The following is a 14337-nucleotide window of genomic DNA, read 5'->3' on the forward strand; positions in this document are numbered from 1 at the left end:
ATTATCATCAAATTATTTGTATTATTATATATTTAAATATTTTAGAAATCTTTTTACTGGACGTATAATTATATACCTGTTACATATTTATAAACTGCCTATGTAAAATGAAAACATGTGTATTGAGATTTGTTAATATGTTAATAATTGTTAACTAATGTTAACTAACTCTAATTTGAAGATTAATATACTAATTATTTATTTACTTAAAAAAATAAAAATAAATAAACAAAAACAAATTATTACATCAATTGTCTATGATATATTTTATTATATTAAATTACTAAATGAATAAAGAATAATGAAATTACGTGGGTATGCATTGGTGGTATGTAATAAGTGACCTTAACCTTGAAAATTGAACAATCTTGGGTGGAAAAACAAGATTATAATGTACATTCAAGAACTACGACAAATAAATAAATGGCATCAGTGAAAGAAAAGGAAGAAGATGTCGAGTGTTCATTTTTACACCCAGGCACGTTTATATTTTTTTCTAGTGATCTAAATATAGATCAAATAGGGACTGGGAGTTTTTACTACGCGCATGCTGCCCAATGCGCCATCAAATCGGCCAACTATTAAGACGTTTATCACGGGAAAAAACATTGTTCAATTTATAAATCAACTAAGATAATCGCACCAGCAACACAGTGTGCGCGAGTGTTAAAGAATTTGAATTAATTATTGGTTTGGTACCGTGTTTCTATATTTCGTTCGGTGCCTGTATTATATTTTTTCGCCGTACGAATTATTCATTTTCGACGGAATCAAAATGGGCAGCGTCGAAGAAATCTATGAAAATGAAATACACCGTACCATCACGCGGCGTACGAGCTACAAAATTCAAGAGGTAAATAACTATAAATCATTATTATATTGTCGCATATGTCATAAATCATAATTATAAATTAATAAACATACTTCTTTATTTTCAATGCTTGTGCGTGCAGTGGCGTATAAATGGAAATTAATTTCAGTGGCGATGAACCCCCCTAAATACGCCACTGTGTGCGTGCTGCATGGATTTATATAACGTTTATTGAACTTTTCAATTGAACCAGCAAATTAAATATACATCATAATATCTTGGTAACATACTATTATAATAGGTATTGTCTGCTTAAAATATTTTTATCTATTTCAGACTTCAGTGTTAACTTTTAGTTGATGTTGAATATTATTCTTTTTAAAAACAATATAATGTATGTCTACGTGAGGTTGATTTTTTGTTCTGCAAGACTAAATAGATTAACTACGTAGCATTGATAAATATGTATACGTTGTACAAAGAAAAACACAAACCTACAGTAGGAAGTTAAAATTGAATGAAAAATGTTAGCAACATTCAAGGTTGTTAAAAATATATTGAATACAAGAAATATAATATAGATAGATAGTTATATTTATTAGATATATCTATTACTTAAACCTTTCTTAATGCTGGAATTGAATAAATAAAAGAACCGCTTTTGTTTCTTAACATTATGGACTAGTTTAGTAACCCGAGCTAAGTAATATTGTCACAATGTATTTTAGGTATTCTGACTAAAGTGATTAATTTATTGATTTTACAATAATTTGTGTGTGTATGTAATCGTTTTTTTTTTTTTTTTTTGGCAGGATAGTGAATCTAGTTAATAATTTGGAGGAAGGGTCTCAAAAGTAAAATAAATTTCAAAAGTTTCCAAATGCGTTAAAACTACAAAACCCGTTTCAAAAAAAAAAAAAAAACAATTTTGTCCTTTGCAGATGTAACTATTAAAGAAATAACCGTAAACACGCATGTTTATATTGGCATATTCTATAGACCATAAAATGCTTTTTAAAATCTTTTGAGCTATTTAGTATTTACAGACAGTAATTAATTCGATTTTTATTAATGATTGTCAATAAGAAAAAAACCCGCTTGTTCAAAAAATTTAACACAAGATTCCACAGATTGTTATTTGTTATTAAAAAAAAAACATAAATCCACAATATTGTGAGCGTCTGAAGTTAGACATTGGAATATTCACCCGTAAATTAACAAATTTTAATGGAACGATTTTCTTATAATGTTGTAATTCAAAAACTGTTAACTGTAGGTACTTGACATTTTTGTTCATTTAAGCTTCCTATTTATAGGTATTTTTCCAGTTATTTTTTTTATAAGTCAATAAAAAAAAACTTTCGTTTGGTTGAAATACTTGAAAATATAATAAGTACAAGGTTTTTAATGAGAATTCATTATATACCAATTATTTATAATTATAATTAACTATTAAGGTTTGAAAATGTAATACAAGGTGACTAGTAAGAATAGTTGATAAAGGAACCTAAAAATCTTAAAAATATAAAGTAATGTATTTAAAAACTTAATATAAAATAAATAGGTAATAAAAGAGCTTCGATCCCACCTCCAATTCGAACAACTTAATTTTCGTTGATAGGTATACCTTTTATATTCTGTTATACTGTCAATACTGAGGTAATGTATTGTGTTGTAATAGTGGGAACACACAATTTATCGAACAATTGAGGTAAATCATTTTCAGCTATTAAACAGGTCGTGATTTTAGAACTATGTAACAGTCTAAGCTCGAAGATTTGTGAAACAGCGCGCTTCAGTTGAGCGGGTATTTAGTATGAGTGGAGCAACCATGACAAAAATGAAACAATATGAGTGACAATAATTTTGAAAACAATGTTTTTTTAAATGGAATAAACATTTATTTTATTAATTAACTAATTAAATAAAAATGATTATAAACCTAGGTACTAAACAATTCGTCTAAATTATGTTAATTTCAAAACTACTTTAAAAACAAAAATAATGTATTTGAAAAGTGTTTAAACGGTATCTTAAAAACACGAAAAAAAAATGTACTTGAGTAGGTATTTACTCAAATACTTTTGAAAAGTATTTTTTACAAGTTACAACACTAACTGCCAATATTATAACTCATAACATAAATTGTAATTTTTTAGAATGACTACAGGTTGAATTACGCGATTTTCTTTATCTAATACTCGTTGAATTCGTTGGATTTAATATACGTACCTAGCCTGCTGTACAACCTATATACTTACAGCTTATCTAGTGGTAGGTATATTGAGATGCGAGGCTATATCTTATCGTTTTTTTTTTTTTTTTTTGTGCATAAACCATTATAGAAAACATTGCATAGTGTTAAACCGTTGACCTATAAACTGAAATGTAAATAACCAAATATCTACTGCCTATATAGGTACTATACACTAAATTACTATTTTATAATATGCATCTATAATCTATATTTTAAATACCTACGTAATACGAATAATACGTCTGATAAAGTAAAATGTAATAGAGACATTGTTTTAAAATATAGATGGTGGTTATAATAGTTATATTATATTATATTCTGTTATTAAGTTTCTTGATGGGTTGTTGAGTATAGTAATATTAAGTCATAATCTGCCATTAAATCACTGATAAGTGATAACTGAAAACTATGTACCTACCTATCACGATACCTCAGCGTTCATTTTCTATGTGATATTTATAATATATTAAATTATGCATCACCCACAGATATAATATACAATATATTGTATACATATATCTGTGGCATCACCAGTTATATGGCCTATGAGCCTCTATAACAAGCAATGTCGAAAGCTTTAATTAACTTTTAATTTTTTCAATTGTAAACTTTAACTGTACTCGTGTTCATATTGTAAGGGCTTAACCTGAATCATAGATAGAAAGGTTTTAGAATTTTTCATTGGCATTAGATAGTAAGTAGGTACAGTAGGTACACATATTTTGTTCAACTTTTTTATTATGTTACTTAGATTTAAATGTTTATATGTAAAAACATATTGAATGGCACGAGCACAAACGGGGTTTGAATGTTTGATAATAAGCAACGCTATGCAAAGGAGCAGACCATGCTGTAGCCGTAATGCCGTCACGCTATATCAAATAATGGGTTCATCTGGAATTAGCACCAAAACACTGGATAGCTGATTGATGACAACCACAACGATTAATATATTTCATTATATAGTATCATAATATGTGTGCTCCCCAAGCACGTCTAGTAATTTTTCATGGTCTAAAGCGCCCAATCTTAGATACCCATATACCTATTTGTCATAAATATACCTAAGTAATCAAATACAAATTTTAATTAATTTGGAAATCCAACCAATCGATAAGTTATGTACTTCGGTATTTAAGTATTTATCCAAGATTTGACAATTTTTTGGTTTAAATGATGAAATCAGAACGATTATTAGTATATAGGTATTTGTTATCTGGTGATTTTTCACTTTTTTATGGGTAGTTAATATATCTGCTACACGATATCTACGCAGTGAGTCAATAATTTATTTTTCCGCTATTAAAATTTTTTCTAAACGAAGAATATTACCAAAAGTGTAACTACAAAGGATGAAGGAGCTACTAAAGAGCTTACAAAAAAGAATGAAGTTGAATGAAGCGGAAAATCGAGTCAAAATATTCAACATTTTTTCATGCTAGAAAATTGGGAGTAAATAAAATTCACGAAGACGATATTGATGATCTTTCTCCAGTATTTGACTTGACTTCCGTAAGTTTGTATTCTGTTAATATTGTATTATTTTGTACGTATATAGCTGGACTTAAAAACGCGTTTATAGCATTATAAATTTTCAAATAATAAAATAGTTTAATTCTATTGTATTTCTAAATTAGTTGATTAGATAGCTAATGATTATGTATGAGCACTACAGTGCTTTACCTGCTTTTAAAGTCTGCACATGCCTATGAGTCTAGTATTGTAAGCATGGGTGCCGAGGAGGGGCACAGCTTTCCCTGCTATTTTAATTCTTATTAATCGTTTTATTACTTGTAAAAACAACAATAAATAGTATGTGTTGTGTTATTTAGAAATTTTTGACTTCTCCTGTTCTCCTCAGTGGGTTTATATTTCTGCGGGCACCCTTGATTATTGTATAGGTAAAAACTATATAGCATATATATATGTTTATTACAGACTAATTGCATTTGAACGTCTTCGCGACAGTGAATAAAACGTTTGGCCAACTTATACGAAATATTATAATTCTTGGCACCTGACAAAAGCGCGCGTTGTGATGTACTGATGTGTATATGCGTGTAGTAATATTGTATATGTAAATAGTAGGTGGATACATATTATAATAAACCCTCGTTTATCCGATCCAAAGAATGCGTGACACGTTGTCAAAGTTTACTATGCGTTCCTTTGCTCTTATACGATTTGTCACGCGATTCCCCTGTTACCCAACCACTTCGCACGTTTTGGTCGGTATGATGCCACCCCGACGCTCGCAACAAACAAAATATGCTTTCGTTTGTCAGTTGTCATACAGCACCAAAAACTCTACAATATATCATCCGAACTTCTCTTTCTTTCCCGCAGTGAATATTATAATTTTTAATACAAGCGGAGACTAGTATAGACGACAGTACGACACACGATAACATTATAATAGATAGATAGATTACGACGACGCGTCCTATATTTTTATATACCTAGCACCTATAAAAAATATAAATTTTAACATTTATGGTGTACCTAGTTCCTACCCGTAATTGTTTATTTCCTTTGATAACTATAATAATAATTATTAATTAATAATAAATTCGTATGAATTCCGCGATATTATCTTACCTACCTGGCTACCTATATATTTTTTTATTGATTATTTTTTGCTTTTCGGGTTCAATAATCAAATAAATGTGTATAATATCATTAACCTTTTAAACAAACAAATACCTATATATTTTTCAGTCTTTGAAATTAATTTATCTAGGTATAATATCACATCGTATTAGTGTATAAACAATTCATAAAATGTCGTAAAATTAATTTAAAAATAAAAATTTGTAGTTATTACATGCAGCTGTCCCAGTGCCGTATGATCGCATAAACTGGCAAGTACCTGTACCTATACTGGCTAGTGACAAAATGTACTTGATACCTAAGCGGAAATAATTAAAACCAATACAATTGTATATTAATCATGAATTCATGATTATACTTTTCTGAAATTTTATTTTAAATAATTATATAAAAACAAATTTTTATTAAAATGATAACTTCAGCTTCTTGGACTCTAGTATAATGAAACAAATAAAAATAATTGGCATCCAAAAGTTATTTTATAGGTACCTAACTATAAAAATAATGATGGATTAATGTTTGTTGTCTGTATACTGTAGACTGTAACCTATAAAATATACACATAAGTGAAAGTGGTTTGAATACATATCTACTGTAAGCTAATTTTTATAATATTGAGTTAATTTTTTTTATTTTGGTTTTTTCCTTTGACCTCTTATTTTTTGGTTTTTTTCTGCATTCCTTTTAGTGATTTGTGTGAAGCACCCTATTATTGCAGCTACATATTTTAAATAATTTATTGGTCCCGAAAAACCGGTAAAAAATGTCACCTTAGATATTGTTTTCCTACACTTGTTTGGTGTTTACCATTTACTCGGATCACAATGACTTTAATAAAAATAGCCAGGTTTTATTTGATGTTAAATAAACCATGGGATTAAAATGTCGCATGCTTGGCACATGCGTTTGTTATTATATACAGTATGGTTCAGAGCGGCGGTTGCTGCAGTGCTCACAGTCCATAACTCATATTAAATGAATAAGAATATTATATTTTTCTCGGAAAAATGTATAAGTATACTTACACAAATAAAATCTTATCTATTGGCATAGGTTTCAAAAGTCTGCTTTAATTTTTAAAAAACAGGTTTAATTTGATCTGTGGATACATTCTGTAACAATTTCTGAATTCTGGGACACAGTGTAGGACGTAGGTATATAGGTATCAAACTCGAATAGCTTAAACAATTTTTATTTTTCTATAATAATAATACGTTGACCTAATATGTGTTCCATTTTACGTTGGTAAAAATTGTAAAATATAATTGTGTTGTTATAATATACTCACCAAATTAATAATTATGTTGACAGATGAATAAAATGGTGTTGATTGATGTATAATAAACTTGTCACTAGATATTCCGTCGTTTAAAATACTCCTAATTTTTAAGTGCTACGCTTGTCGCTTTTGTATCTTTGGAATTTAATAATAAGCTTCATCCGTATAATATATAGGTACCTACACTGAAACAGGCGATTCATCAGCACTATAACCATAGTATCACGAAACCAAAACCATTCATTATTGCAGTATTATCTATTACGTACCTAATTACTAGTTTACTACATAAAAGCGAGAACATTACATATTCATACAGCGATACAGCCGTATGTAACAACAATTTGCCTATACATAACCCCTTTTATAAAATGTTTGCGATGGCCAGTATTCTACATTTTTATACCATTTATTAAAATTAAAAATGCAGTTTTTTAATTTCTACATAACCCAATAGAAATATATTATTTGAAATATAAAGTAACCGGGATTTTGATTTTTGGTTATTTACCAGTGGCATATTATATATTTTTTATCGAAAAGCACTTTATTGTCTTTATTAATAAATGCAAATATATAGGTATAATCATTAAACGTTCATGAATTCATATGACCACTGACCAGTGCTCAGTTTTATATAATTTGGTTATTGTTATAGGATACAGATAAAAATAGCAGAGTGAGCTATAAATGTACATATATAATGCATTGTGGACTCCAAATATAAAAATGTTTAACGCTATTTTTTGAATACTTTAAGTATTTTAAGTTTTTAATGTTGTTTTTTGTTAATTTGCATAAAATAACATTTTATTTTGTATTTTCATGAATCTAGTTTATATTATATAGTATAAAAAATCAAAAAAATCTGTCATTCATCTTAGTTATATTTTGTTAGGTTAGGTTATATTTTGTTGAATCCATAGTAAAAATGTAAATTCTAACAGTTTTGTTCATAATAAAATCTATTTAAAGTAGTCCAGCGAATTGATCTATCGAATAGTAAACAATTATTGACTATATTTTGAATAGAATATTCTGTTGTAAATTCGTACATATTTTTTTTTTTAAATTAAGAACAGAATAAATATAAATTTTTACTATTTTTCATGTCTTTAGAGTTAAATAGTGCATAGTATATCGCTTATTTTAAGATTTTTTAGGTCATATTATAGTGCATATCTATTTCAGTTTTTTTAGTGCTATAAAATCCGAGCCTTGAACATGATAATTACATTTATTTAAACGGTCATATAGGTAGGTAATAATATTATGTAAAACTCTTTTTTCTTTATTTATTTTAGTCCAGCCACATCGGGACTGAACCGTTTGGACACCGGTTGGTCCAATATGGCAATATATATGTAGGTAGAATCCTAGACAGTTAATGTTAATTAAAATATAATATGTGATATAGATATTATAATTTAATTTTAAATTACCTATTTGTATATTTTACTTTACATACTTGAAATCAGAGTGTAATACGTCCAGATTTGACCGGGATAGTAGCAGTTTTGAATACAGCGTGGCCACTTATCCTGCAATCAAACTTTAATAATGTTTAATGTTGTACAAAATACATATTTAACCAATTAATAGTGAACTAATCGTCCCTTAAACGGCTTACACATAATTTAGTGGCCCATGATTGGTTCATTAAATTTTATTGAACCATTAAATTAATACATTTATTATGCAACCCAGCATAATAGTTTACTTAGTTAACATCTTAGGTAGGTATGTCCAATAAGTCATAAAACACTTATTACTTAAAAATATTTGTTGAAAGGATGTTAAGTTGTAACAAAACATTTTTGGAAAAAAATATAACTAAAATGTTTACTTTTTTAAATGACAACATATTTAATTGTAATTTTTTACTCTGAAACAGAATATATTATTTAGTGCAGGGATTCTTAAACTTTTATGAACACTATACTCCTTTTTATCAATACATTTTTTGGGTACCCTTCTAGTTCCTAACTAAAATATATGTAAAAAATTTTAAAGACTTACCTACTTTTTATTTCATTCAGATTTGTTGACCAGACTCGTACTCAATGCAGGTATTAAATCTCTGATTTCGAATATCGAGTTTTTTTTTTAAAATCAAATTTCGAACGAATAGGAATTAGTCATAATCACGGATATCTATTAGATATCCGTAGTTATGCGCATTTTAAATTTAGACGAACAATTAATGGACCAAAATTGGCATGGTACACCAGTGTAACCCCACTCCACTCTCATCAAAATTTTTAATAGGTACTTATAACTCATTGTAAAATCAATACATTCCTCGCTCTGCTCAGAATCTAAAATTGTATTACCTTTTCCAGTGTTATTTTGAGTTTCTGTTATTTCAATTAATCGTCCCCACATTAATTATTTTGTTTCTATGTATAAACATACACAGACATTTGGTAACAATTTAAAAGATCAGGTGTGTAGTGGTCAGTGGATGGGTGTACGGGATACGGGAAAATGTTTATTAGTTTATACATACAGTTTTAAAAATAGAGCTATTCTAAATGTACATATTATATTTTATTTATATCAATAATCAATTGCCAACTGATATCGGAATTTTTTATATTTTAAAACTCATGTTTTTAAAAACATAAAAACATGTTTAATTTTAATAATAATAAATAAAACAAATATGTTATTTTGTTACAAAAAAAACACATGGTAAAATCAATACATTCCTCGCTCCGCTCAAAATCTAAAATGTCTACCGGAAAATCAAATATTTTAATGAGTAATAATAATATTAATAATCTATAATATATCCTAGACAGATAAACCGTCTCCGCTCAGAATCGTTTTTCGTATACAATAATATTATATTATAATGTTAATCGACAATTCATTTTAATTTTTAATTTTTGCCTTAATTTGTATAATAACATACATTGACTATTCATTGGAATGGAAAGAAGGCATTAAGTTCGTTAGCTAGTAATTTGACACAAAGTAATACGTCCATCTTAAGATGCATTGTGTACAGTAAACGTCTAGTATTTAAAAGTCTAAATTTTAATCAGACTTCCTATAATAATAGTATAATACACATACTATGCATTTTTATTTATTACTTATCGTTATACTGCAGTTAGATAATAATAGATAACCTAACCTAACCTGACGCATTGTACTTTAAAGAATAAAGAGGTGAAACCAGTTATGGTGGTTAATGGGTCGAAACCGCATTAACGTACTATTATAGTTTGGTGTAAGTTATTAAAACTATTCGTATTTCTCATTTCGACACTCCTATTTACTATTTAGTATATACTATGTTATGCATTATTGAAATTTATATATCTAGGTTTTTTTTCGATTGTAATTGTTTGCTAAATATATTACTAATTTGCATACAATATAATATGATATTTTGATAGTAGTTACTCACGTTGTTATTCAGTTGAACGACATTGTATAATATATCCACAATTAAATGGATGCCGTTATAAAAACTTAAAGAAACGTGATTGAACGAGACTGCGAGTCGCGAGAGCCAACATTTATTGCATAATATATTAATATAATATAGTCAAGTATTGTATGATTTGCATGAATTTTGTGTGCGTATTCAACAATGTATAATTAATAATTAAATCGTGTAGGCATATATTTTTAATTTACTTCATCGTTTATTTGTCATTAGGTACATATTTACATATAGCCATCTAGCCCTATATAGGTACTTTTTTAAGAAAAAAAATTTCGAAGAATCTAAATTTACATCGTACCTATATGGATATTAAATTATTTACGAAAAACTTATATTGCAATTAACTTACCATTCGTTCAATGAATATGTATAACTATTAATTATTGAAGAATAGACAACAGTACGTCACACATCAATGTAGGTACTCTATATAGTTTTAAAATATCCAATTTGATAAATCATAATATTTTTATACATTATAGTCTGTGGTCAATAAATTGTATAATTAGAACCCGGATAACATCGCCTAATGTCGTTGAACTAATTATAATTAAATTTAGACTGTGTTATTTTTATAATCCTGAATATTCTAATGGGTGACCACTTAATTTAGAGGACTTTTATGTAGAGGACCCGTTGCCAATTTTTAATGTTTAATTCCGAATAATAAAATTAATTTTTGCATGTGCAAATTTATCCATATTAACTTTTTCATTGTGTCTGATTGATACTATCTAACCTACCAGACAACTGGCAACTACATAGATTATAGACGTACGGGATGGTCGGGATGCGATCCTCTATCGTTTAAACACAATAACATATGTTGGATATGAAACTCAAAAATGACTTGTCTGTTCTACTTCGGAACAATTATAGAAATTAGACACTAGACCCTCTCTTACAGCGAAACATGTTTAGATATTATTTAATTTTACTAACTGTTTAAAATATAAATTATATCACTATTCACTAATCACTTTGCGTTTATCGTCATACAACGCTGTTTATATTTTGTCTGAAAAATATAACAACATTAAAATAGAACAAGGACACAAATTATGTAATATATCATAATAAATCATTACTTACAAGATATCCCCATTCACTATAATGTATAGTATCAGCCTTTATTTATTTATTAGTTATTACTAAGTATATTTTACTACATTATTGCTGTTTATGTAATACATTTTAATATTGAACATTAATAATAATAAGTTGAATTAATTTTTGACAGAAAACGTGCATTTGAAAATGTTATTGTATGTATGTTGTATGTAGTAAACAATATAATAATTATATTATACTTAACAACAAATAATTAAAAGTATTAATCTTAGTTTAAATATCCAATTTCATCCAAATTTGACCATAAAATATCTCTAAAAAAAAACACAGTTAACCTAACCAGTAGGTATTAATACATTTATTTAGAATTAGCTGATTCCCGTGCATTTCGTCGCCCGTTAAAAATACTAACTAGATGATTCAAAATTTGTGTTTAATTTGACGTTTAATATCCGGCTAGCCATGTTCAAACTTCCCATGACGAATTCCCATGGATATAAGCTATCTTAATCTCCATTTAAAATTTTTTAACATAGTCATATAAAATACAAGACTAAAACGTCTAAAACTACCTATATTAAATCTAATATTTTCTCGCATTTTTAGCTTTGTAAGGGTGAAATCATTTTTTAAATCGATACCTAATAACAAATTACTAATTTCTTATTCGAACTACCGAGTACCGATTGTTTTTTTTTTTTTGGGAAGGTACTTAGAAATTACATTATTATATAAAAAAAAACACTATACATATATCTATGAGCACTTTTAAGTTTTAATGCCGAGGAGGTGAGGACGCAAGTTCCATGAAAACAAATAATAAAAAATTCAGGGATAATAGTTTCTTTCGCACTAATTATCATTATTATTATTGAAACTAATAGCAACCGTCTATAAGCAAAAATGTCCATCCTAAATCTAAAAATGTTTGTTTGTGCGCCTCCGGGAGTTGGGCCTATCATTTTTTAACTTAGCCTATCTTCTGTCCGTAGGTCTAATATATCTCTATACCAAATTTCGTCACAGTCGGCCCAGTCGTTTAGGAATGCATAAAAAACAAAAAGACAGAAATCCATTTATATATGTATACATAAAGATCTTTAGTTCTTTAATATTTTTCAACTGATATTACAACAACTTATAAGGAATCTTGACATCTAGTATTAAATCATAATATCATATACATTATGATCAAGGAAAAAAATTTTTATGGACATGTACCTATGAAAAAAAAAACTAAAAATAATCAAACATTTAAAATGTCTAAAAATACTCCAAATCGTATCAAAAGTCAAAACGTTTTGAAATAACGTTTATTATATTATAGTATATATCAATATATTGATATTATAACTGCAGGAATGTACCTATTTATTTAATACCTATAATTTTTTAAATAGTTCATTTTCTAGTTTTTAATAAAATGTAAATCCTAGCAATCCTACTTGTGCAGCATTTTTTTTGTTTTACTGGTATTTGAAAAATTATTAGTAGGGTTAATAACGTTAATTTCAACATCCTGGCTATACATTTCGTTTATTTATATATTATTATGCAAATAATCAAATTAATTTAAAACGACGTATTTTTCACGGTCATTTTACCTTCGCCATCGTAATAGATAATACTGACTATAATTATCTATTGGGTTTTCAGTTTTTTTCTCCGCGTAGATGATTGAAATATTAATGTTAAGCTATATACAAAAGTTGTTATATAAATTGCGTTAAATATGTTTTGTCTTTTATATTTTTGTGTTTAAATTCCTGGCTTTTTAGTATAAATTTTGAGCTGTTAGTAAATTTTTTAATTAATTCTCTGTTTAAGTGTCTTTATATATTATAATACATAAGTAGCTAAGTAATAATTTACAACAAAAACTTAACAAACAGTATATGTTAATTTTTCATAAATATTTTTACTATACAAGAAGTATTTTACTCGTATCAATCGAGTTCAGTCTTGCAATCTCTTGCGAAATTACCTTCCTTTCTTCTTCTATCCCAAGTTTCTATCCAAGCATTTGGACACATTCTTTGAAAGGTTTGTTTGAAAACATCACAGCTGGTTTCGTCTTTGCCCAATAGATGTATACATCTGTGGTAGTCTATGTAATGAATGAAGCAGTACCGTGAAACATTAGTGTTTTGAAATCTCGGGTCTACTGGGCAACTGATGACGGGTAGTTCATCGATTTCAGTAGATTTTGTCATTTTCCTGTTACAAGTTAATTCTGTGGTAAATCCTTTTTTAAATTATATTTAATTAATTAACATATGAAGGAATAAATTTCTATAGTTCAACTGCGTTATGATCGTAAATGTATGACTAGATATCGTAATTGAAATTACAAAAATTAACTAAATAAATAAATTTATTGATTTTGTAGAACATGATTATTTAATAGTGGCCATAAACTTATTTAAATGCGTATGAATTGTAATTTTGTCTGTAAAATAAACATAGCTCAACATTATACGTGCATTGTATACTGCTCATATTATGTAAATGCATAATATAGTTGTTGAAATTTACAAGAAAAAACTATTAAACTTGCGCCAAACCTTCTTTCTTTACAATCTTTCTGGTTTAGTGTTTGTAATATTAAAACATTTGAGTTTATAATAGGTATTATGTGTCCAGAGTACAGACTACTTTTCTTCATTCGACTTTGTGATGAAATAGCTAAGAATTATCGAGGTACCTATAATAAATACAATTTAATTTGAATACTAGAATATACTACTTATGGTGACCATATCTTCTTAATTTAGTTTTGATAAATCAATATTTTAATCAATCATATATATTTAATATTTATAGTTAAATTTACTACTTATTCTGGTATC

At 27.5% G+C, this 14337-nt stretch overlaps 1 protein-coding gene across 5 annotated transcripts in view; it reads left to right on the forward strand.

Annotated features, from left to right (window-relative positions):
* The first annotated feature begins 622 nt into the window (after positions 1-622).
* tmod (tropomodulin) overlaps positions 623-14337 on the forward strand; it is a 51784-nt gene continuing 38069 nt past the window's right edge. For 3 of the 5 annotated variants that reach the window (XR_001506156.2, XM_015516275.2, XM_015516276.2), the window contains exon 1: positions 624-853. Coding sequence is in view for 4 of the 5 variants with exons in the window: in XM_015516275.2 (XP_015371761.1) it covers positions 776-853 (78 nt within the window). In the remaining variant the exon portion in view is untranslated. Of the gene's footprint in view, positions 854-14337 lie in introns of all 5 variants that reach the window. The other 2 variants (XM_089221308.1, XM_015516277.2) reach the window with 2 other exon arrangements.

Source organism: Diuraphis noxia, unplaced genomic scaffold, assembly GCF_037042655.1.
Source record: "Diuraphis noxia isolate RWA-SAM2 unplaced genomic scaffold, SU_Dnox_SAM2 contig0002, whole genome shotgun sequence".
In the NCBI taxonomy this organism is placed as follows: Eukaryota; Metazoa; Arthropoda; class Insecta; order Hemiptera; family Aphididae; genus Diuraphis; species Diuraphis noxia.